The 25,389-nt window shown below is 41.5% G+C and overlaps 1 protein-coding gene across 1 annotated transcript in view; it reads right to left on the reverse strand.

The window, feature by feature from the left end:
• smtnb (smoothelin b) overlaps positions 1–25,389 on the reverse strand; it is a 93,348-nt gene that overhangs the window by 48,649 nt on the left and 19,310 nt on the right. Inside the window, exons 4-6 of the mRNA XM_042337385.1 lie at positions 24,571–24,664; positions 9,801–9,879; positions 8,496–8,656 (exon numbers count right to left, since the gene is read on the reverse strand). Coding sequence (XP_042193319.1) covers positions 8,496–8,656; positions 9,801–9,879; positions 24,571–24,664 — 334 coding nt within the window. The remainder of the gene's footprint in view (positions 1–8,495; positions 8,657–9,800; positions 9,880–24,570; positions 24,665–25,389) is intronic.

Raw genomic sequence — 25,389 nt, forward strand, 5'->3', positions numbered from 1 at the left:
ACAGATTTTGATAACAGTTTAATGGTACTTGCTAACCAAAAGCATTTTCATTTATTTTTCATTTGTTGCCATAGTTATATGGAACACAGAGGTTGAACAAGCTCCAAAAATGAGAAGCAGTTTGACCTCCAGCATGCAAATTAAACTGGCCCAACTATCACTTCCAACGCCCATGTAAACTGAACCTATTGTAACCAGTAGATCTGTCCTTTCTTCCCCCTTTTTCTCACTAGATCAAGCAATTCTAGAAACAGCCTGCTCCAATAATTTTCAGTTGACTGCAGAGAGCTGTCCAACTGAATCACAACAAGTCCAATGCTGCACAACCCCAGCATTCCACTGGAGAGTCAGTGATGTAGGGCTTGAACCCACAAGAGGAGAATGCTACCAACTGAGCCGGACTGACAAAGCAATTACAGTAACAGGTACATGTATGCAATGTTTTGTTATCATGGAAGCCTCGTCAAAATAACACAGACAGAATACTTGCCTCAAAAAAACTGAGCAGTAAATGTGTTGCAATTGTATCATTCTTGTTTTGCCTAGACTTGATGGGATTGCTGGTGCACGCTTGCATTTGTGGCAACTCACCCTAGAGGGCGTGGAGGTATTGTAACTTCTGACTGAATTCCAGTTTGCCCCAACACAGTGAGTGTTACGTGCACACCACTAGATCTGACTGACTAAATCAATCTCTGTACCTGGGTCATTCGTCTGAGTCCCCTCCCTATCTGATGAAGTCAGCTTTCATCAGCAGGATCCATCGCATTGACAAGAATGTAGCATGGGTCTGAAAGGATCACTTCATTTTTAACCTTCAATTCAAAAAGGGATGTTGACTACTGAAAGATATGATTTTACCTCAATCACACAAACTTTCCATTGGATTGATTTATAAATAGATTAACAGCACACCATACCTACGCATATACATGCATATCCATCAGCTCAATGCTTGCACGCAAGCACCCACATGCACACAGAGCTTAATGTCTACATTTCTACATCCTTTAAGAATGCATTCAGTCTGAACTCTCTGCCCCAATCCCTCCAACTTGCCCCCTCCTTTATATCACGACTGAAGTCCTTCCTCTTTAACAGTGCTTACTGTCATCTCCTCCCTCCTCCCCACTCGGCATCAGGCTCTGCCATTGTTAAGTGCTCCGAGACACCTCCCCACATGAAGAGCATTAATAAATGCAAGTTGTTGTAGATCAGCTGAATCAGTGAGATTCTTGGACACCATAGCCTACAATGTAGTACATCAGATCAACAGCGAAAGCAGCAAGAAGACTGCCTACTCAACATTTGTGGCCATAAAGTCAAACTGCAGTGATAAAGAAAGTAGCAGGAGAAAGAATTTGACCTGTAGTCATTTTCAACGCTTAACAATCTCATCGCGTTCACTCAATTGTAATTACACAATGAAATGGTACTTATGCAGCCAATTAGCCCATCAATACAACAACCAAATTACATTTATAGAGCGCATTTCACGTCAGGAGGACATTCCTGATAGTGTCCTGAATTACTGCAGACATGCCTGGCTTCATCAGGTACATCCAGGGAAGCAAAGTATGAGCTGTCTCAGTGGATTCAAACACAGAACCCTCTGGCTCCATATCCAATTGATTAGCAAAGCTAGGATGCTAGGGAGAAGAAACACAAGAAAAAATAAAATCTAAAGTATCTGTTTTAGACCAGATGCTGTTCCTTTTCCTTTTAATCATGCTCTGAATAGAAATGGTAAGCAAAACAGGATTGAACGCGCCCAAATTAATCAAGTAAACAAGCTCATAAATAAGTGTTTTGAGATAAAGGGGAAAACATGTGAGGTTCTGCGAGTCACAAAAAATATACAGCTGCCAAGGCTTCCTGGAGTGGTCATCTTCTAGTTGCTTTATGCGAGTGCTGGTATTTGATGAAAAAAAATATGAACTATTCTCATAAACTGCAACACACTCACAAATACCATGACTCACACAGCGACAAACACCATTAAAATGGACACTGGGGCTGCTGATGGTTTCCAGATGATTATTCCCATGGGAATGGGTGCTTTGAGGGCAGAATTTTTAACCTTTCATTTGGTTTCATCACCATTAGGGAAAAATTTGAAGGAAGCATTTGGCTCCAATCAACTATCAAAGAGGTACTATGCTTCTTGTATCAAGGGCAAGCAAGTTCTTCTTTGAATAGTATATTCAGCTAACATCAGCAATGACACAGGAGGGAGGAATCCATTTCAATCATTGAATTCTACAGCAAAGCCTCTTCTCTTCCCCAACTACACCCTACCTCTTAGAAAATCCTATCAGAAGAGGGAGTCTAGTAGCCTCAACTTCCTCTCTCCCCTGCTCCCAAGAGGGAGGACTAGTAGCCTAGTCTTAACAAAATGAACAAGGAAAAAACATTGAAAACTGGAACAACTTGTTTTGGATAGTAATTTATTGACCAGTACATCTTTGTTGTCTTACAAGATCAGTCTTGTCAGTTTTGTAACAATCCCAGACAACCAAGAAGGATCCCATTCTGTGTGCGCTATTTATTATATGTCGCTTCTGGTTTTCTGCAAATGATGGGCGTCAATGGGTGTCCGATCGCTACCACTTCCTGATCAACTGGGCCACTCCTGTGCTCCAAGCAATAGTGTTTCCACTCCATATAATTAAACCAAGTTATAAATAGGCACAAAAGTGTGAGAAAATAAATTGGCACTGAAGTAAATAAGCATAATTGCAATAAAAGTTAAAGAGTTACTCTACAATAGCCACAACCGGAAACTGCCTGGGTACAAATATCAGACATGGCTATAGTTACTCTCCTTTACTCCCCTCACATAGGGTTAAATTGTCTGTCTGTGAATGATGATTCACACTTGAGGCTTTTCCATGACGAATGTCCAATTGTGCAAGGCGCCAAAAGTTGTGGAATCGTAATTTTATAGACACCAAAGTTTTCGAAATGCTTTCAAGAGGAGGGAATGAAATCACAGGTAAACGGTAGTAAAAAAATGATATTGGAATGCAACGCTCTAGCACTAAAGAGTAAAGAGATATAAGCAGATTACTGTGCTTTAGTACACATTACATTGATGGGCAAGCATATCCTGTTGCATTGTTAGGAAGAGGCAGTTTCTCCAGAAATTAAGTAGCATAGCTTCAACGAACACTGGTTCCCAGAGTTGAACACAGAGGCTGTAGAGAAAATGTCAGTTTGAGAGACAGCTGAAAAGAAAAGGATTCTTCAGACAAACGTGCTCATACTCCACTTTCACTCAAGCAGAACACTGTACACACCTGCATAAGCAAACACCTGGACACCAAAACTAACTTTCACAACCAAATATAAAATAATACTCAACTTCCATATCACAATGTTCCTTACAGAACCTTCATTCCTACATATAAAATTCATCCAGTTGCTGTACAGAAATCTGGACAGAAATCTAGCTCACCTAGATCCTGAATCCAGTCATCATAAGTACAGCAGTAAAGCCTGTGCAGTGCTTCTCAGCCGGCAGTCAGTCCCATCTGCGTGAGTTATCCAAGGCACACAGAGACAGGCAGGTACACATAGGCTGCTACCAATTACACTTAGGAAGTGTTGATGAGTCACAGCCGGGAGGGCAGGAAACTACAATAGGGAGTTGTGAAACTTAATCCATCTATTGGGGGGGTCATCAATGGGTCTCGAGGGATACACATTTCCATAGCAAAGCAGAATCAAGAGGGTTAAGTGAATAGTGATATGGAAATAATATAGGAGTCTCATAAAAGAGCGCTTTAAAGTAGTCTATTTTCATTTTCCTGCTAGGTAGAACTCCAATTGGACAACTATAAAAGTATTTTACGAGGGACATTAACCCTTTGTGGCTATTTGTGGGATAATAATATAGGAATATATACAAATAAATACGTTTACACACACACACACACACCAGACTACGCCCAGTGACAAGTTTCCCAACAATGCCAATATGCTAGCTTGGCAGAACCTAATATGATTTCAGATTATGAAGAGATTATGGTATAAGGGCTCATACCAAATGTTTTCCAAAACCACTTTTTCCCCCCGGTGGAAAGACAGTGAGCTGATGTGAGCAGGGGCCCCACAGGCACATAGAGGGAGCACCACTGAAACAGACTGACTGCCTTTTCACCGTAGAAACATTTCACAGACAAGAATCTAAAGACAACAGAAAGACAGTCACCCAACTCAAGCACTGCAATTAAATACACAAGGAAGGAGCAGAGGCTGAGTAAAGGCCAGTTCACACAAGCTACTGTGACGCTGTAGGTGATGGCATCATCTGGACAGTGGCTGAGTGTATTTGCTTTTTGAAAACCACAACAGTTTTTTGAGCGGCTGTAAACTCATGTCTCAGGCAAAATAAACAGTGATATGAGGCTCATAACCCGAACGTGTAGGAGTCAGCATGTCACAAAGTTCTTATCACAAAAATTCTGTACTTGCTGTTTGCCACGCACGTCAGTGATGGAATGTCAGACTCTTATCTGGATGTTCTAAACCACCACAAATCCTACAAAAACTATATCCAGCAGCACATTGGGCTGGCTGTCCTAACTATCACCACTAGCACAGCAAGGTAACAGATAGAACCGGGATCCTGGTTAGTACAATTGTACAATACAAATGTACAATATTTGATTTATTAACTTTTCAAAAGTTATACAAATATTTACAGAAACCACAAAAACTGCTTCATTGCTGTGTTGCACCGTAAAATTAATAAATAGACCTAAGACCAACAAACCCTCCATCCAATTTGTAGTGTGGTCAAATCTGCAGGAAAAAATGGTATCAATACACATCACTCAAAAACAAATTAGCCATCATTCAGGAGTTTAACTCAATCTAACGTTGGATTCAGACTAATTCCATATACAGTAGAGGTTCATTCATTCCCTGATCATGTGGGTGGGAGCCTGAAGGAAACTGAACTGAGGAAGTGAATCACAACAAAACAGACAGACCATTTCCTGTGACTGGTTCCGAGCTGGTGTCTTGCCAGAGGATGTCGTCACAGCTCTGCACTATAGATTAGGTCATTTACAATCTCTTCAGATCACTCAGCAGAGATAACTGGAGGCAAAAAATAACGCACTCAAGATCAGACGCCTGGCTTATCTGCCCACCACTGTCAACATTTTAGCCACTTTGAAAGAGAACTGACTTCAAATATGAGGGAGTGGGGGGGGGGGGGGGGGGTGAGGGGAAGAAAAGGGTGTGCAGAAGAAAGTTATTAAACATCTAGTTGGAATTAGATAATAAACCCTCATTTTTGGTTGAGTTTCCAACCAGCCTGAATATTCTGGCTGCAAATTTCCCCAGACCTGACAAGAATGATCCCCAGTGTTAGAGCAATGAACTATGAGCAACGTTGGGCAATGAGCTTCTAGACAAGCTAGGACTGACTCTTCAGTTTTAAGAGATGACAGCTTAGAGGGGACCTTAGAGCGGAGTATAAACAATGGGGTGCGTGTTCTGCAAGAATGAGAGCAAATGGGTGAATGGGCCTTTTTCTTTCAAACAAACCTTGTGAACTTGGGGTGACAGATCTCCTGCTACATCACCAACAAGTTGTCTCTGAGGCCAGAATAAAAGTAGTGGCAGAGCACAACACTGGTTTGATGACATGTGCTTTAGGTACGGTCTTTTGAAAACAGTCTCTTTCCCACCCATCCCAACCCCCATTTAACAGTCACCAAAATAACAGCAGTGAAAATGAGCTACGTTGACTGACAGTCAGGGATATTGCCTCCTAGCTTGTTTTAGACAGTAGACATCCTATGGCACTATTCAAAAAGAGAAGGGAATTTCTTCCAGTGTCCTGGGCAACAATCCCCAGATTTTAAAGAAATGGTCACTTTTACGACTCTTAGTGGGATGTTGCTGTGTGCCAATTGACTCCACCTTGCCCCGTTTCAAATGAAACGATTTGAAAAATATTTACACAGTGGGTTGAATGGCCTTATTTGGTACTGTAAATTTCTAAAAAAAAACATCTGGCGTTCACATTTCAAAATTGATGAGGTGAACTACCTCCAGGCATTTCTCTATTAGCGCACTTCATAAATTTACTCCACTTCATGGCATGAGAAAATTTTCTGAGTGATGAATTGAGTGACAGTCCCATAGCTCTTCAAATCAGATGGTCCAAGGTTACATTGTCACTTCAATCTATCACTCATACAAACCTACTTGCCACGATACCGGAACTGCCTGTAACTTGAATCGGGGAAAGCTTGCCATGGCTTCAATTACTTTAGTCGATGCTTTTTGCTCAAATCTATACTAAAATTGGAGCCTTGAGCCAGCGAAAGGGATATTACAACACAGCACTGGTTTAGCCAAACAGATGAAAGCAACGTCCAGCTTCCTCCAGGGGACATGTGCTGTTCCATTTGTCATCCCTGCTGAACACCTGTAACCGCAAACGCTGGACTAATTAAAGGTTTGAGTTCACTATTTGTTCCTGGAGTGTCCAACTATTTAAGGTTTCACTTTCACTGAGCACCCCCACAAATATAAAATCCTGCCCCAAAACATGCAATACTAGAACCAGAGTAATGGTTTAATGTGGTCCCTCTAGGGATAGCTTAGCTCAGTTGACAGCACATCTGCCACCAAGAAATGGTGGTGGTGCGGGGAATAAAGAATGAGATTCTCTGGTTATTAGTACATTTATGAGCAAGTGGAGGTCGAAATCAATTACTCTGCTAGTACACAATGTTCTCACACCCATATTATTGTGATTAATAAAAATACAGGAAAAGACAGGAGGGAGTAGGGGAGAGAAACCAGTACATTTTCAACAATCACAATTCTTTCAGCTGTTGTCTTCATTATAGGAGGCAGGCATTTCTCCAACTGGCACGTTGTTGCATGTTAAACAAATATTACAGTGTTAAAAGATTAGTCAATGCTCAACAGCTGGTTCATGGCACTGGGCAGCCTGCCATTAATCACTTGAGGCAAGCGCAGCACATCTCAGTAAAGTGATGCATTCATTCCCAAGTAAGATTTCTGATAACCATTTACAACAAAGACTGCAGCACAGCAACCACTCAAATGAGATCCAGTAAGATCTACAGCAAAATCACTGGCACAGCCTTAAACAATGAACTCAATCAAAGCCAATGTAATCTTGATCTCAGTTGTTTGGCAATATAGCAAAATGAGTGTGACCATGGAGAATAGGCAAGGAAAAGTGGCTGCGGAGCATTCTCCAAGGGGCGAGTAGTTAAAGGCACTGTTGGTACAGTAACAGATTAGAAAGTCACAGGTTGCAATCCGACTGTGCTATATTAACTGATATCAAAGTTGGGAAGTGGAGACTACAATATACCTGAATAATAACCCTGCAAATTGGTCTTTCTATATATGACAGATGAATTAATCACAACAAAACCCAGTTACTCTAGTAAGACATGCATATTTCTGTTTCACTCCACATTTTGTGAACACCACACACATCCTGGATTGAAATAATGCACACAATGCAAGGGAATACACAGCCTAAGCAAAGTCTGAAATGGCTATAAAAAGCACTGAAATTGGACTCAACAGATCACCCATTGAAGTCTTGAATGATCAGGCAAATAAATACCAACTGCAGCCTAATATAATGAAAGACTACAACAACTGTTTTATAAGAGCCAAGAGCAGATGCAATAGGTGTTCTTTAAACTCTTCATCTCTTGGCAAATGACCAGGTTTTGATGAGTTGCCAGTGCAAATGAAACCGAGTTGCACTTCATTTTACACTCACACACACTAGTACTGGAAACTGTAATTGCACTACGTTCCAATTGCAACAGTTTTTTTTCTTTTGGCCAGACGGGTGTCTGACATGCCGAAAACCATTACTGTGCTTAAGCATATACAAACCAGACAGAGTTACACATCTATATGTCACCAACACATGGAAATTTCTAAGTGTCTAGAACTGAATGCACAAACACCCAGAGGAACACATAATGCTTACCTAATTCTGTATTAAGCACAGGTTGGCAAGAGCCAAGATTTTAGGACCCCAGTGTGTATGTTGAGGTAATGCTGGACGTTAACCAGCTAAAACTGCACAGCTTGCCTTTAAGAGCACTACTTGTCTTGCTATGAACACCAAATCTGGTACGGCTTTGATTGCAGGGGTAACAAGAGCTGAATGGGAAGCATCCCCGTTCCAAATGAATGGTCTCACCCTCCAAGTTCTGCTGATGAGCCAGGCTGGCTAGTCGGAGTACTGTGGCCCCTGCCAGCTCAGTGAGGAACCAGACTATAGAGACCACCACAGAGATTCCGACACCAAACATTTCAGCTCAGTTTTCTTACCTCCACACACCCAAGAGAACAGAACATGCGCTAAAGCAAAGTGTCTTATAATGGGGGTTGCACTGTATGCAGCAAGGAGATAAAATCATCACAATAAGAAAAGGACTCTGAATTATTCATCATATGAAAACACTTGCCAGTCTTCGAAGAACATTCTCCTCTTGCTCCATGGCCAGGTCCATGCTTGATCGTGCAGTCTTTGGTGCTGTGTCTGGTCGGTAAGTGCTGCCTGGTTTTTCGCTTTCCAATGTTTTGCTACGGACTAGCATGCTAAGTGACTTGCTTGGAATGGACAGAGCTAAGTAGACAAAGGTAAAAAGTGTTTCACAGAATATACTATAAAGCGAATTGACTGTATATTTTGTGGGTGAAAGGTGGCAGCCAATTGCGCACAGCAGTGTCCCAGAAACAGTTGTGGATTGAGTGATCAAATTATTACTATATTACATTGTACTGGAATCCTATCTCACTTACAATTGACAGTCGAGAGTGCCTCCAACAATCACTCAAATCAGCATAAAATGCACTGTAGAGTAGAAAGCTCCCAAGATGAATCCCTAGTCTGAATGTTGTCAATTAAAGGCTGCATGAAACGTCCGTGGATTTGCATCCTATGCAAAACCCACAACTTCCTGATCCAGAGACGAGTGATACCAACTGAACCAGGATTTGACTGTATAAACTGTACTAAAGATGTGTGAGTGCAACGCCTCATGATTTCAGCAAAGGGCCATTTTGTTTATCATACTAGCCTGGAACATCAGCAGGCAGCCAAGCATTTCCGCCTCCCTTTACAATATGGGATTGCAAATAGAAGAAGCCATAAAAATCACATGGGACACTAGGCTTCAGAAGTATTAAATACTAAATCAAGATAGTGATGTTAAATTTATGCCAAACATTGGTTAGATCACAAATGGATGGCCCAGGGGACAAACAAGGAATTGTCCCTGGAAAATTTGAGAGGTTAGAAGGAATGTTTCCATGTTAGGTAGATGGAACATGCATGACTGAGACCAGAAAACATTGAAAATGAAACGGTATAAATATTTGAAGATAAAACTTGAATAGCAAAAGGGGAATGAGCAGGGCTGGGATTAGAGTTTCTATTTCCATTGGATGAGCTAGTGACAATTTATTTCTATTTGATGGACTAAATAATTCTTTGCTATAATTTCTATGATTGTATGACACTCCCTTGGTTTATATTTTATTTTCAGCTTCAGATTCCCTCTGCGCAGTAGTTTCCGCTCCTCCAGTGTGAATAGTGACATTTACATTGGAAACAAATGCAAGGCACAAAGAATTCTGCCAAGATTATTTATGGCTCCAAAGCCACAAAGCTACTGATGGTTCACAGGCTCCACTATCCTATGTATTAATATAAATAAAAATGCATTTGCTTTAACTTGTGTGCAAAACAGATTAACCTTACAACCTACCTTCAATCTCTTGCTCCCGAAGTCTGCGGATAGCAACTCTAATCAGTTTACGCTCCTCATACTCGCTTGCTCCACGGAGCTGTGAAAATAAAAGAATTCCAAGATTTACCAAATGCGTTTGTAAAATGCAGGAGCAAATCAATTGGATGAAGCTGTTCAAAATATGCTGCAAACTTGTTTTTGCTTGCCAATATTTTCCCTTTTTTTGGAGGCGCAATCTCTTCCAGGGTTTCATTCCATAGGCTTTGGTAACCTTTTAGAACCTCATCCCAAGTGCCTATTCTTCAATTAGTGTCAGCAGACTCTTCAACTACGGAGGGCATCACAGCCAAATTTGAAGCCAATCCTTCCATAATGGACTCGCCACACAGTGATCAGAATGGGAACCCAAAATGGATTCTCTCCCTTAACCCAAAGGAACTAAGGCTACGTACAAGATCCAAATGATTACCCGGCCGAGATCAACTAACTCTTACAAATCAGGAATTGACCAATGTCTGTTTTGGGTGAGGGGGATGGGGAGAAGAGAGGACAAGATACAGAACACCTGCAACTAACATCTGCTGGACACATCAGATCAACCATTATATTTTGATGGAATGTGAAAGGTTTCAACCTAAGGCTATATCAAGGCGATTATCCTATTTGTGGAGAGATTGCAGGAAAGGGGCCCAAGCTTCCCCAAAAGAACTCATCTTCCTTTTTGCACACCACTCCTTCCTCTAGGCAGCACTGTGAGGTGGAGAGTCCCCAATTTGGGATTTTTACTTGGGACACTTGGTTAAATGAATAGCATTTCAAAAGGTGCCTGTAAGTATCAAAACATCACAAAACGCTTCAGTTTTCAGCAATGTGTAGTGATTGTATTAGTAGGCAAATAGGGTTATCAATTTTCACACAATAATGGCCTACAAATAGCTATGAAGTGAACATCCAATATTATGATTGTCTGGCAAGATAGCAGAATTTACGTACATTTACATAGATTGTGCAGCACAGAAACATTCAGCCCAACTAAATCCGTTCCTGTGTTTAAGTATAAACACTTAGTCTCTTGCTAAGGCAAGATACCCTCTTGCCCAAGTGAAGTATCAAGCACGAACCTAGTAGATAAGAAATAACAACAATCCTTGCATTTGATAGAGCACACCATCACATCTTCGAGACATCTCAATGTGCTTCACAGGACATACTGTAAAGTGTAGTGACTGTATTTTGTGGGCAAAATGCGGCAGCCAATTGCGCATGGCAGTGAGTGTCCCACAAACAGGTATGAGCAAGCTGTGAGCATTCAAACCAGATACTGACTGATCACACACGTATTTTGGTTCAGGTGCTGCTGCAGTTTGAGCTCTTATATCTGTTGTTGGGCGAGAGGTGGGGCTTGCTGCCCCGCATAAAAATGGCAGCAGGCACCAAACCGACTCCAGCAGCGGCTCGACACAGTAAGGTGCTGCAAGAGACAGGCAGAGAGAGAGAGAGAGAGAGGCAGAGGGGCCAGGCACAGGCGGGGATGCTATGCTGCATGAGTGTTCTCAGTGACTTCTGTTTTTGTTTCAGATTTCCAGCATCTGCAGGAATTTGCATTTTGCCATTGATATTGCCGTCTGGCAAGCTTTCCCCCTCCTTGTCCAGGGCACCACCCTGCCCGTTAGGGTTTGGGATGATTTCCTACCTCCAGTGACTGATCTGCCCTTCCAAGTTCTGCCGATGAGCCAGGCTGGCTATGCTGTCATCAGCAGTGCCCTGGAATACTGTGGATGCTCCTAGCTCAAACTGCACTACCAATCTCGCCAGAGAGGGCTGGCTCAATTCTAACATTCAGTTGCCAAATATCTCATCTTGGAGCCAGTTCAGCTCCAAGGAGACCCCACTATGGTCAAGAATCTCCAACCAAAACTACTAAAGTGTGGTATGGAGTGCACTCCCCCACCCCCAGATATTTAGATGCAAATTGGCAAGAACCAAAGTTTGGAAACCCCAGACAGACTGTATATTAGATACTGAGAATCCAAGGAGGATAGTCACTTAGCCGGTCATTATCACCATCCTCTTGACACCCTTATCTTTTGAGGGGCAGAGCTTTATCAGAAGCAGCATTTCTCTTTGTGTAAGATGGGCAATACACCCTGAATATGAGCATGCGTTCACAAATCCAGGCCATTGTTCCAAATCTGGTTCCTCAGCAGCTCTTCAATCGAAATCTGCCTTCATTGTGATGAAGGACAATAATACACTTCCAATGTTTCAGTGAATCAGTGGCATTTCCATTGGTATCATTCTAAATAAATGATTCCAGTGTCCCTTGAAATAGGCCTGAATGCTTGTCAGTGTCACATAGTTTGACCTCAGAAGCTATGATAGCAATTATCCACGGTAATAGTTCTATACAGTCATAGCAACCCTGAGTGAAAAATAAAAGGATGGTCAGGGTGCATTAGAAATGCATGTAGTGCCCAGTTGGTTTAGGTCTAAAGGCATTCATGCACATATAAACTCCATCAAATCAAAGACACCCACGTACCTCAGCAGGATTGATTGCCTGAACAGGCTGCTGATCCTTTGTGGAAGGAAGAATGGGGTCAGTGTAGAAATGATCCTCAGACTTTTCCAAGCATATATCTGCCCAATCCTGAGGTACAGCCATCTTGCCTGGTGCACAGTGAGCCAACCTCAAGTCAAGAGACTCCAGTGCATACAGAACCAAGTGATAAAGCGAGTAGTGCATTGCCTGCCCCACTTTACCATCCTACTTATGTGAGTACATGATATGGCCAGTATAGATTCTAAGACACCAGCAAAAAGATTAAAGGAAAATTGCACTGGCCATGTTCCCCTTTCATGTAGCTCCATCTTAATGTTTATTAAAAACATTACAAATTCCTTTTTCAACTTCCCAATTAAAGTATGATGATGGAAAACTGCCTATAGGAAGAGACTTGGAACAAAGAATAGCTGTTAACTCCTCATTCCCAACACTGATCAGGAAACTCTTCAGATAACCCTCCAGGCTTTGCAAAACAAAACACATGCACAGGACCTGGTTTTAACTTACTTATACTGCTGAATCACCCACTTACTTATTCTTCTTTGCTCCCAAAGGCACTGAGGCACACTGGGGTAAAAATCCAGATGCCTGCAACCTTCCAACCTCTTATCAACAACTTGCCTTTACATGGTGCCATTCATATAGAGCAACATGTGAGCACTGTACACAGATGGGGTTTGATGCCAAGCAGGGGAGATGACCAGAAGTACAGTCCAAGAGCCATGACTTAGAGAGGGGCCAAGATGGGGAGTAGAGGAAGTTCCAGTGATTATGTCCAGAATCTAGACACTGCCACGGATGGTGGTGTGGAGTATATTCAGTAAGTCTGAGTGTGGGTGAGCAGATGTGCGGGTAGGAACTCACTCCCACCACTGGGCCTGCAGCACACCCACCCAAACACCACCATCAACAGCAAAGCTTCCAGCCACCGGTGGGGAGGGGAGTGCTGCATTGCTAGAGGTGCTGCCCTTCTGATTAATATTACACCTGATAAATGTTAATCCTGAAAAATGTTTCATGTCCACCCTGTTTAAGATATTAAAGATGCCATGGCACTATACGAAAAGTGCAGGAAGTTTCTTTTTATGTCCTTGTCAACAATCCCACGGATAAAAATTTACCATTCACTTCATGACTGTTTGTAGGATATTGCTGTGTATGAATTGGCTGCTGCATTTGCCAATACACTTTTATAGTAAATCTTGAATTACTTTAAGATGTTCTGCTAATGTGAAAGCTACACCAAATGAAAAAGGACTATTATATTGTTCTGTAGTTGCTTATAAAATAGGGTTTGGGCGCTGTCCAATATTGAGCGCCTCCGGGAACAATAGTGAACAAAAAATTCACTCAAGATTGCACAATTTAAAACATTAAAAAAAGGAAACCCTGACATAGGAACTGTGAGGGGAAATTGTAATGAAACAGGCGATGTGTAATCTGTCTGGAAATGTAAACAAACGTCAAATCCAGCACAAACTGTTTTTAATTATGAATAGTTCAACATTTGCCTTTCATTGCTACATGAACACAAGTGTACATTAATTGCATTGATTGAAACCATTCAACTCAAAGATGACTTACTGTACCAAAAATGTCATGCTCTAAAGCTAACCATATGAATATTTTCTGAAAAAGCAGTTACATGATTTTAAAGATCATTTACTCTTACAAATACTGCCATCAATTGTCCTGAAAACAACTTGCTAGAGCTTGGAGAATTATTTTAAATATTTAGAGTTGTAGAAGCTGTAGAAGTAAGTACAGAGAAATCTACAGAAAAAGTGATACAAAAAATGTACTGTTAATGCGTGGGGCAGTTTCAGTTACTGGAATTAATCTAAACATTCACTGAATTGGATGGATGTTGGATACAATGTAGTATCTTTCTCAAATAGCCATTTTAGTCTGTTTCCAAATCTGTGGCTATACAAATTTATATACTGCAAGTGTATAGACACACACACACAATTACAGAACTAAAAACTAGAAAAATTCAAAGACCTGCAGCACAGAGTGGATAAAGGCATGAAGCCACATTACATTGCATTCACCTGAATCAGTATGAAAACTAACGTGGAACCAATTAGTAGTCTACAATTTCAGGCAATATCTATGACTGTTGCAAGTAAGGCAAAACATTCGAAGCACCTAATCCTAACAAAGTTGGACAGGATGAGATGTGTTCCTCATTGGAAGTACAGAATAGTTTCTGCAATTTAAAAAATTACACACAGATGTCCACACCATCTGTTTAAATTGTTTTCCCTCATTACTTCTGTTGGGATGTAAATGTTTGCCTGTGGGGCATGCGGTCAGTTTACTTTGCAGTGTGTTCTCGGAGGCACTTTGAGACGTCTGGATGATGTGGTGGAGTGCTGTGTCAAATGCAAAGATTAATATGATTAGAAATGAATGAGTTAGTGTGGTCTGGAAGGAAGGACAATGGGCTAGGGTGATTAACTAATCACCTTAGTGCAGATATTTTGATTGACGTAGTCTGATCTCGTTATAAATTACAGAGAACCCAACAACTCAAAAATAGTTTTAATGGTCTGGAGGGAAAAAACAGAATTCATGACAGCTGAATATAGAAAACACACATTCTGAAATTGAGATGCAAGTCTATTTCTATACGAGAACCTCAATACTGCGGCTGGACATAAGATTCATTACGTCTTAACAGTAATATGGACCCGATCCAAAATCTAACATTGCTGAATGTACAACAACTGTATCAGACTGTTTTGGTTCTATATCTGTGTGGAAATGTGTGAACTTTTATGTTTCTGCATTATACAGATCAAGAGAAATTTGTTACAAGTGTCCACTGAAACTGATCAATAGAATTGTTGAAAAGGGCCTGGACAAGCAGTTGAGAGTAAAAAAAATATTTAGGGAATGGGTAGAAAATAGGTTTAACCAAAAAAGGGTAATTTAGTAAAACAAAAGTTGAGAAGCAGACAATGGGCCTTGTGCGCAGAAATTTTCTACGTCTCTTTTCGATCATGTTGGGATATTGTTTCATTGGCACAGGATAGAGCAATTCGAGGCAGGGCAGTGGCAAGAATGATATAATTGGCTTCAGTGTTCCTGGGTGAAGGGAGATAGAAAAGTGAACAATCTGGATTATTACCACAAACTTGTCATGTGCCTATGTGGAAATCAGGTTCAGCTATGATGTACTGCCCCTACTACCCCATCCATCCCCCCCAACAAATAACCTTCTAGAGCTTATGCAGGGAGAATGAGTAAACTGCTACCACAAGGTAGTTGGTGCCTGTGCAAGACACTGGGGGAAACACTAAAATATTCTCAATTAGAATTCAAGAAAACAGATTACAAGTTTAACAAAAAGTTTCAATTTCCAAATGCATCAGGCGTCACTGGTCTACGAGTAACATCAATCTTCAAATCTAGAAAAGGGAGCAGAGTTTCTGTTCCCCTCTCTAAACTCTAAATTTCCACTGTAGTCTGTTGATCAAACAATAAGCCTTCGGGGGAAAAAAAAGGTTAGCACAAGGCAAGCTTAATTGTTATCCAAGACTGATATTTAATCAATGCCAAACGGTTTTCCCACAACACTCTAGAATGGAAAGCAGTGATTAATTGATGCTAAAGATTTGTGTAATTAGCCATGACCACACAATCTAGTGGCTGTCTCTCGGATAGAGCTTTTTTGAAAGCAGTTTTTTGAACAATGCCAAGAGGATTTAGTTCATAGAAACAAACAAAAAAACCTCACTGACCTTCCAGTCATTTCAGGGAGGACTGGACAGGCTCCAGTTCTACCTCTGATAAACTTATCACAGTACAAGCCCTCAGGGCTCCCAAAAAGTCAGATTAATTATTTTAAGCATGATCCATTATCTTACATAAAGCATTCATTTACAAACTGACTAAAGTTTGAGGTCAGTAAAGTTACACCTTAGAGGCAAACTCGAAACGAGAGTTCAAATGCCAGTAAACTCAACAAGGACAGTTGAAGATGTTGGAACAAGCACAAATTTTAAACTTGGCCACAGATGATGTATGGGCCCCTAAGGCTTTGTAAAATTTCTCAAGTTTTAAAATGTTGCTTTATTTCATGCACAAAATACAGTCAATTCACTTTACAGTATATGTGTGAAGCACTTTGAGACATCTCAAATATGTGATAAGGATTAAATGCAGCTATTATTATTCTAGGGCACACCTTGAAAAGGAAGAAAGGTCTCTTCAGACTGTCTCTCTGTCTATATCCATCGGCTGTCTTTGGAATTATTGATGCTAACACCATTTTCCTTAAAGCTTAAATCAAATGTGGCTGGAGGATCTGAGTCAATTATAGAATCAAGAGCAAATCATTTTCCTTAGCCTGGGAGAAAGGAACATAAAATTCTTAGCTAATGCAGAATCAAACTCCAGGGCCCCTACAATGCAAGATATACAAAATCTAGCTTCTGATGTTTCATGATCTCTGACCCTCAGAAGCTCCTAGACATAGTCTGGTTGTACTCTTCTAGCCAATCATCAGGTGAAAAGAAAGACAGTGTTTGACATTTCAGGTGCTTTACGTGCTGGCTTGCTCATTTCTAAGCCACATACACAGATCATAATGCTGCTACACTGGTTTTGTGTGAACAAATGAACAATCAGATGACTAAATTCCACATAATGGTTTAGAATTCCCCTATCAACACGTTTACTGAATTACCAATGAAATGGTTCAATACTGCTTGCTTGAGATGTGCATCAATTTTTGCACTTGATATAGCACCTTATCGCATTGTCGGAACAGCTCAAAGTGCTTAAAAGGATTTATTACAAAGTGTGGTAACTTGCAGAGCAACGTACCACAAACAGCCAATGTGTGAATGACCAATTTTATCTAGAGATTGTTGTCCAGAACATTGAGGGGAAACTCCCTTCTCTTTTCGAAGAGTCCTGCGATCTTTAAAATCCATCTGAATTGGCAGACGGGACCTTGATTGAACATCTCACCCAAAGAACGCCAACAATGCAGTACTCCCAAGAATTTCATTGACATGCACCATAGATTATGAACTAAAAGTCCAAATGTTGGGGTTGAACCCATTCCCCTTTGACTCCGAGATAAGTTCTACTAACTAACCAAGCTAACAACTGACAGGCTAGTAACTGAACCAGGCTGACCACACTATTATAGCTCGCCCTTTGGTACATATTGGACTGTGCTATTTGTATAAGAAAATCTGCTTGTAAATAGGTCCTGATCTGTGTTTATAACCAAAGCTATTCAATGTCAGTAAGCCAATCTATCCTACCGACAAAACATTTGAAATATGGTCACTTGGAATTAAGGCTTTACTTCCCCAAAAAGGAGGCCTGCAACTGTAAACAAAATAAACTAAACACAAAATACAATAAACTAGTCAGTCAGGTTGGATAGCCACAATTTAGAACCAAGAGTCAGAAGGTGCCATTTTCAAGCCTCCTTTGAAAATGGCACCTTCTGACTCTTGGTTCTAAAGGGTCTTGGTTCTAAAGCCTAACAAGACCAAGGTTACGTATTGGTTCAATGAGATGCAGAGTCCATCCATGGATGGTGATGCTGTCTGTGCCTGAGGTGTGGAGACGCTGACAGGAGCCTGACAGGAGGGCCTCGGTCTTGTTGACATTCAACTGGAAAAAGGTAGCTCTCAACCAGGACTTGATGTCTGACAGACATTCTGTCAGGCCAGCAGTGGTCCTGGAGTCGAGGGTGGAGGCAGAGAGAGAGTTGGGTGTCACCCTCATACATGTGGAAGAGACCCAACTCTGAGAATCTGTACAAATATGCCGAATGTGGGAAGAGTTTCACACACTCAGGGCCCCACTAAGGGCTCCAAGTCACTAACCTGCATAATGGGTGCTACATAAATCCAAGTTGTTGTTTTTTGGAATAGTGTTATGGGATCTTTAACATCCATCTGAACAGGCATGGACAGGGAGCTTGGTTTAACATCTCTTTTGAAAGACAGCACTTCTGCCACTTACACCAAAATAAGTTTCTGGCCAGTTGTCCGCTACACTAATCGCTCAAACACTCACCTCACAGCTGTTTGTGGAGGAAGTGGCTGTTGACAAAAACTGACACTACATTTGACATTAATTACTGTAAAGCATTTTAAAGTGTTTTGACTTGATCAGGTGCACAAATGCAAGGATTAAGTCAAAATTGGTCAAGCATTCCTAAAGAAAATTCTTTATGTTGCTCATAAAGATCTTTCTTTTCTCCCATCAGTGCACAAAGTGGATGATTTTGAGTGTCACCCTTGCCCTCATTGTAACATTGTATTTACTCTTGCCGAGTTCCTTCAGAAACATAGAAGACATCTGGATCGAGACACATCAGCAACACAATCTGCAAGTAGCTTAAATGTTTCTTCACAGCAGAGAGATGGTCAGGGATCTATAATATATATACACACACATACACACACACTGTTGAAGAAAAGTGGTTTATGCAAACGGGATCTTTGCAGAGTCACCAGCAATTCATCTCAGGAGAGAGACTTTATAAATGTGCCAAATGTGGAAATATTTTTGAATGTTTAGGTTGACCACCAGACACACCAGCGATCACACACAGGAGACAATATGAATGTGCAGAATCTGGTAACGATCTCAAAACGTCAGGGGACCTCAAGGTACATATAAAGCATTCACACACAGAAGAGAGACCGCTTGAATGTGCCGATTGTGGAAAGAGTTTCACAATGCCATGGTGCCTCAAGGTACATTGTTGTTCACACACAGGAAGGAGACCATATAAATGTGTAGAATGTAGCAAGAGTTTCACAAAATCATGGGACTTCAAGGTACATACAGCGATAATAATAATACTTATATTTGATATAGCGCTTTTCACATCTAAATGTCTCAAAGCACTTCACAGAATATGCTGTAAAGTGAACTGACTGTATATTTGTGGGCAAAACATGGCAGCCAATTGCACACAGCAGTGTCCCACAAACAGTCGTGGATTGAAAATGACCAATTTATTATTGTTTTGGAGGGATTATTATTAGGCGTATGGAGTAAGGAAACTTGCCTAAGGTTTCGCCCTCTGCCTGGAATTGAACTCAGGTGTCTCGCTTGCAAAGCAAGTGCTCTAACCACTGAGCTACAGGACTCCACACATAGAAAAGAAAGAGACCGCATAAATGTGCAGAATGTGGAAAGAGTTTCACAATGTCAGGGTACCTCAGGAGACACCATTGATCATACACAGGAGAGAGACCATATAAATGTGCCAAATGTGCAAGGCATCTGGGTTCAATTCCAGGCAGGGTAAAACCTTGGGCAAGTTTCTTTACTCCACACACCTAATAATAATCCCTCCAAAAACAAAAACAACAAATTGGTCATTTTCAATCCACGACTGTCTGTGGGACACCGCTGTGCGCAATTGGCTGCCGTGTTTCACCCACAAATATACAGTCAATTCATTTTATAGCATATTCTGTGAAGCGCTTTGAGAGGTCTAGAAGACATGAAAAGCGCTATATCAAAAGCAAGGATTATTATTAGTTTCACAATGTCAGGAAAGCTCAACATTCACCGGCGATCACACACAGGAGAGAGACCATAATAAATATGGTGAATGTGGAAAGAGTTTCACAATGTTATGGCGCCTCAACACACACACAGCGATCGCACACAGGAGAGAGACCATATGAATGTGCTGAATGTGGAAAGAGTTTCACAAAGGTAGGACAGCTCAACGTACACCAGCTAGCGCTTACAGGAGAGAGAGACCATATACATGTGCTGAATGTGGAAAGAGTTTCACTCTATCAGGGAAGCTCAAGGTTCACCAGCGATCACACACGAGAATATAAATGTGCAAAGAGTTTTGCTCATTCCTAACAGAAGAAAGATCACAAATCCACTTGGTCCAATATCCATGTTTTGCACATGTGAAGCTATCGCCAGAGTGTGTTCCCCTGGTGAGTAAAACAGAACTGCACTGTGAAAAATGAGAGCCAATGTGTCCCAGCTGACGCAAGTAGTTAACATCACTCTGGTATGTATAATCGATCAAAAGACAACTTCTGCCCGGTTGATTACCAGGAGACTGGTTTCTTACCGGCAGAATGTTCTGTGTTTTCTGGTTTATTTTCTAGCAGAATGTTCTGCTCTATTATCAGCAGAATAAGATGTTCAGTGGTTTAATACCAGCATAATAGGGTGTATTTGCTGTATAAAAGATAACTTTATTGGCATCACAGATTTGGGGCCTGTCCATTCTGGCCAGTCAAATGGGAAATGTCACCAGTTTTGTGTTGGGAATAGTTGTAGTGTGAGGAAAGTGGAAGAAGATAGGAGGTTGCAAGCGATAGGAGGGGCAATCGTGGAGGCCTGAGAAGAGGGGAAGATAAGAGTGTCTATGAAGGATATAATTTTCACTTCTAAAATTGTTCATCACCTCCCTCCATCCCCAGTTCCACTAGCCACAAAATCCAGTTAATCCAAATCTCTGCTATCCGCTTACTAACCCACACTAAACTCCATACCCCCATCACACCTATTCTAATCAGGCTCCACTGGCTCCTTATCACTGAACAGAGATTAAGATCCTCACACTCATCCGAAGATACCTTCAGGTCCTGGCACCTCCCTACCTCTCAGACCTGCTTACTCCCTAACCTACGACCTGCTGCCTCCGCTCGACTGGCTACGGCCTTCTGCTTGAAGCTCGTGCCCTCTGTTCCACCATTGATGGCTATGCTTTCAGCCTCATAACTCTGGAACACTCTTCCGCTATCCCTCCACTTGCCCCCTCCTTCAGATCAGCCCTGAAGACCTTCATGTTTACCATCACGATCAATCGCTCTGAGACAATATATGAAATGCAAAAGTGTTGTAGTACAATCTATGGGTGTATTTAAGGCATTTTCTACTAAACTTCAGGCATGTAGCAGAAATGGTGTCGCCATAGCCACATTTGTAGCTAGTCAGTGATTTCTATTGGACAACAATGGTCTAGCTAAAATTGGTCAGTCATGTAATGGCTGTTTGTGGGACACTGCAGTGTGCAAATTGGCTCCCATATTTGGCTACAAATTAGCTTCTAGACATCCCAAAGCGCTTCACAGAATATACTGCAAAGTATGAATTGACTGTATATTTGTGGGTGAACACGGACAGCCAATTGTGCACAGCAATGTCCCACAAACAGTCATGGATTGAAAATGACCAATTTATTATTGTGACTACTGTGAAGCGTTTGGAGATCGACAATGCAAGAAATCATTTAATAATCTTCCTCAACCAAACAACTAAATCTGGCGTGTTAATAGTTCTACACTGCATAGTGAAGGGTTTAATGTTAATCTTTTGAGGTCTATGGATCAGTAATACCCAAATACATAAAAGCATTACAAGGGGATTACACTGTCTGTAGGTGCTGTCCAGAACAGCACTGTGCAAACTCCATGGAGAACGTGCTAAATTATTGACTGCCTCACAGTAAGTCAATGTTTGAAGCTCATGGATGAAGTCATATACATATACTCACTGAACCAGCTTCCATAACCAGCTCTTATGGTCAATTTGTCAAGATACCAGAGGCCTATCAGTGCTCACAGAATCAAAACCTTCTTCAGAAGTAGAGCAGAAAAAAAAAGACTAGCAGCAACATGGCAACAAGTTAACTTGTTTGGAGGGGCCATCCTTCAGATGAGATGTTAAACCAGGGTCCTGTCTGCATGTTCAGGCAGATAAAGATATTGTAGCACTATTTGAAAAAATGTCATTTTTTTTCCCCCTGGTGTTATGGTCAACAATCCATAAAAAGTCACTTACTTCATTGCTATTTGTGGCACACTGAAAATTACTGCAGCACAGATAGGCTGTTGTATTTGCCAATAGGAGTGGGATGCCAGTAAGGTAGTGGCGAGTTTCTCCAATACTAGCTTCACAGGTCACCAGCCATAAGAACAAGCACAAAGACAGATTTCTCAGCTTCAATTCTGCTTCAACAGTCAAATCCAGCCTCACTCCAGGCAAGAAACAGCTCAGGCATGCTGTAGAATTGGCCACTGTGATTGGACTGAATAATCAGTACAGAGCAATTACCCCGGAGTCATTCTACAATTCCACACGGGTGAAACAGATTTCAAGCATTACTTATACAAGACTTTAAAACTCATGGCTGAATTCCCTCTAGATGCAATCCTTAATGAAATGAAAGTGCTGTAAAACAGACATTATATTTGCTGGAACATCTGTAAGCCTACAGTGCCATGCATGCCAAACTAAAATTAAATACATGTGAAAGTATTCAAGCCACAAAATAGGGGATGAGTCTAATGAGTGACAGAATATGAAAAAACTTAACTGCTTACACCCCCGCTCAAACAATATTAATGTTTGGAAATAATGATAGTACCATTTATGCTCGCTGAATTAAAAAGGCAACAAAATGAAAGTTAAACAACAAAATTACATTTGTATGGCGCCTTTCATGTCAGGAGGACGTCCCAAGGTGCTGGACAATCAGTGTTTCGGACCGGAGCTGGGGTTGGGATCCGGGAGAGTGGAGGGCGGGGGAAAAAAAAGTGATCAAAGGCATGGTCGAAGAGGGTCTTGAGAAGGGCTGCAGAATTCGGGAATGATCTACAACCTCTGAGGGAGGAGTTGGGTAGGCTGACAAGCAGGGCGTTTGCATAGTCAAGCTGGATGTTATGAATGCATGTAAGAAGATCTTAACAGCCTGAAGTCTAGAGCCTTAATTTGTTGTTCCCCACGGCATCCCAGAGGATGAGACCCAGCAGCTAAATTGGAGGTTTGTGGTGCTCTAAGACTATTTGTCGGGAGATGTAGCCGAGCCTTCCATGGACTTGTCCAGAGTCTCACTGCAAGAAAATATGATCAGGAACTCATGTGAGGAAATCGCAGGCAGGACCTCATACGATCCCATGCACACCAAATCAAAATCTAATGGGATCATTTTTCATGTATAACATGCACTTTTCCCACTTCACCTAATGAATCAGAGCATCAAAGTAAAATAATAACATTCAAAAATCCAGTCAGGTTTCAGACTAATTTTCCCAATGCAACAGTGCAGTCCCCATTCAAATGGGACAAATTTTGTCTGTAGACCATATATAGGTGGCAGTTGGGACAAAAAGTAACGTGGTTAATTGTGATCATCAAGCTGTGGGATGCGCTAGGAACAGATTTCTAGTTGTTGTGTGCTGCTAATTTTTGGGTACAAAACATGCAAACAATGCCGTTGGTCAACAGCCCAACCTCACAAAGGCTAAACCATGCAACTGAGCTCAACCCCAGAAGTGTTCTGAACTACTGCACCACCTAGTGGTATCCTTAAATATTTCAGCAACTAGGTTTACCTGCTGTGTAATTCAATTTACACTTGTACAGTACTTTTCCCATTGGGAGAATTAAAGCAAGCGGGTCTCCTAACCCACCACGGCCTCCCAATGGCAGAACGTGGCCCACTCCATGTGCGTGGCTGGGAGACAGGCCGCTCCCACTGCCAGATTGTGAGCCGCGCAGCTCATTGAAAGAGTCATTGAGAGAAAGAGAGAACCCAGGAGACAGAGAGTGTGTATAAGAGGCGGATAGTGAGTGAGAGAGGGGGGGGGGGGGGGGGGGGGGGGGAGTGTAATTGAGGGCAGTATTTCGTGGTTGACAGACGATCGGAGCCTCCCTCAGTCACCACAAGCTGGACCGAGAACAGACACCAAGCGCCATGCAGTTTCTTCACACAATGCTGCTTCTTTTCTCAGTGAGAAACTCCTCTACTGATTTCACCCCCTACAACCTGTGAAATTGTTAGATTTCTGGAAGGGAAAAACAAAAATATTGCTTATGCAGCCCGTGGACATTTTTCAAACAGGGCATCTGGACCTTGGTAGTCAAAAGCTTGGACTACACTGGCAATAGACAAGACATTTAGTAACATCTTTCTCGCATCAGAACATTTCAAGGTACTTCACAGGTTAAGTATCCTCAAGCTTAATGAGTTTTTAATGGGTAAATCATAGCAGCCATATCCATTAGCAAGGTCCCAGAATCAGCCTGGACTCTTGAGGTGAATGCCAATTAATCTGAGGAATTGTTGGAGGAGGAACAGAAATACTTGAACACCAGCATTCCTCTCGTGTTGCTGAAATCAATCCCACCCTTCCACTCTACCACCAAGCCTTGAAATCTACTGCAATTCTCCAACAAAATAACCCAACTCACCAGTGTAGTTAGCTCATCAATGTCCTTAATAGATTCAAGTTTCATTGACAGGATATCCAAAGAGCCTTTCTGATCCTCTTCCTGCCGATGAGACCTATCAAAAATGCATAGAGAAACACGTCAGACAGCAATCTGCAGGGGGAACAAAAATAAAATCAACATCCACCTGGGAATTATTCTGTAAGGTTTCAAAATCTTTATTTTATAGAGATGTTTATAGAGATGCCTCCTGCAGTGCAAGACTGGATGTTGAGACTTTCTTTAGTGGGGCAGAGAATTCTTTAAAAAGTAAACAAATAATGTCTATAAATAAATCAAAGCAAACATTCCTGAGAAGCAAACAGTGCTGACCTGGTTAATTTGAAACCTGATTTCAGTAGCTGACAGATTGACCTTAGGTATTCCTAGCCAGATGTTAAAGACCTCATGGCACAACATGAATCTAACCCTGAATCACCTATTGCAACATCAGTGCTTTCGAAAGCACTTCAACTGTGGGCTCCATGTGTGCCTTTCATCCCAGGATGAATTTGCAAAATATGAGCTTCGATTTGTTTCCCCCACTCCCATTACCAAAATGTTTGCACAAGTGCAATTTTAAAAGTTTCAAAGTTCTACCACTCCTGAACTGCAGTTTCAATTTGTTGTTGTAGCCACTCACCCACCTCCAGTCCAAAAAACACCTAGAATTGTAGTAGTTTCTCCAGACATTAAGTAAACGTTACTCATGATACTACTTTGGAGTAGTTTTAAATGTGTTTTTACATTTGCAGCTGTTAGACCATACAGTTAACACAGCTAATAGTCAGAATGAGCAAG

This window comes from Callorhinchus milii, unplaced genomic scaffold, assembly GCF_018977255.1.
Source record: "Callorhinchus milii isolate IMCB2004 unplaced genomic scaffold, IMCB_Cmil_1.0 Scaffold8, whole genome shotgun sequence".
NCBI classification, from domain to species: domain Eukaryota; kingdom Metazoa; phylum Chordata; class Chondrichthyes; order Chimaeriformes; family Callorhinchidae; genus Callorhinchus; species Callorhinchus milii.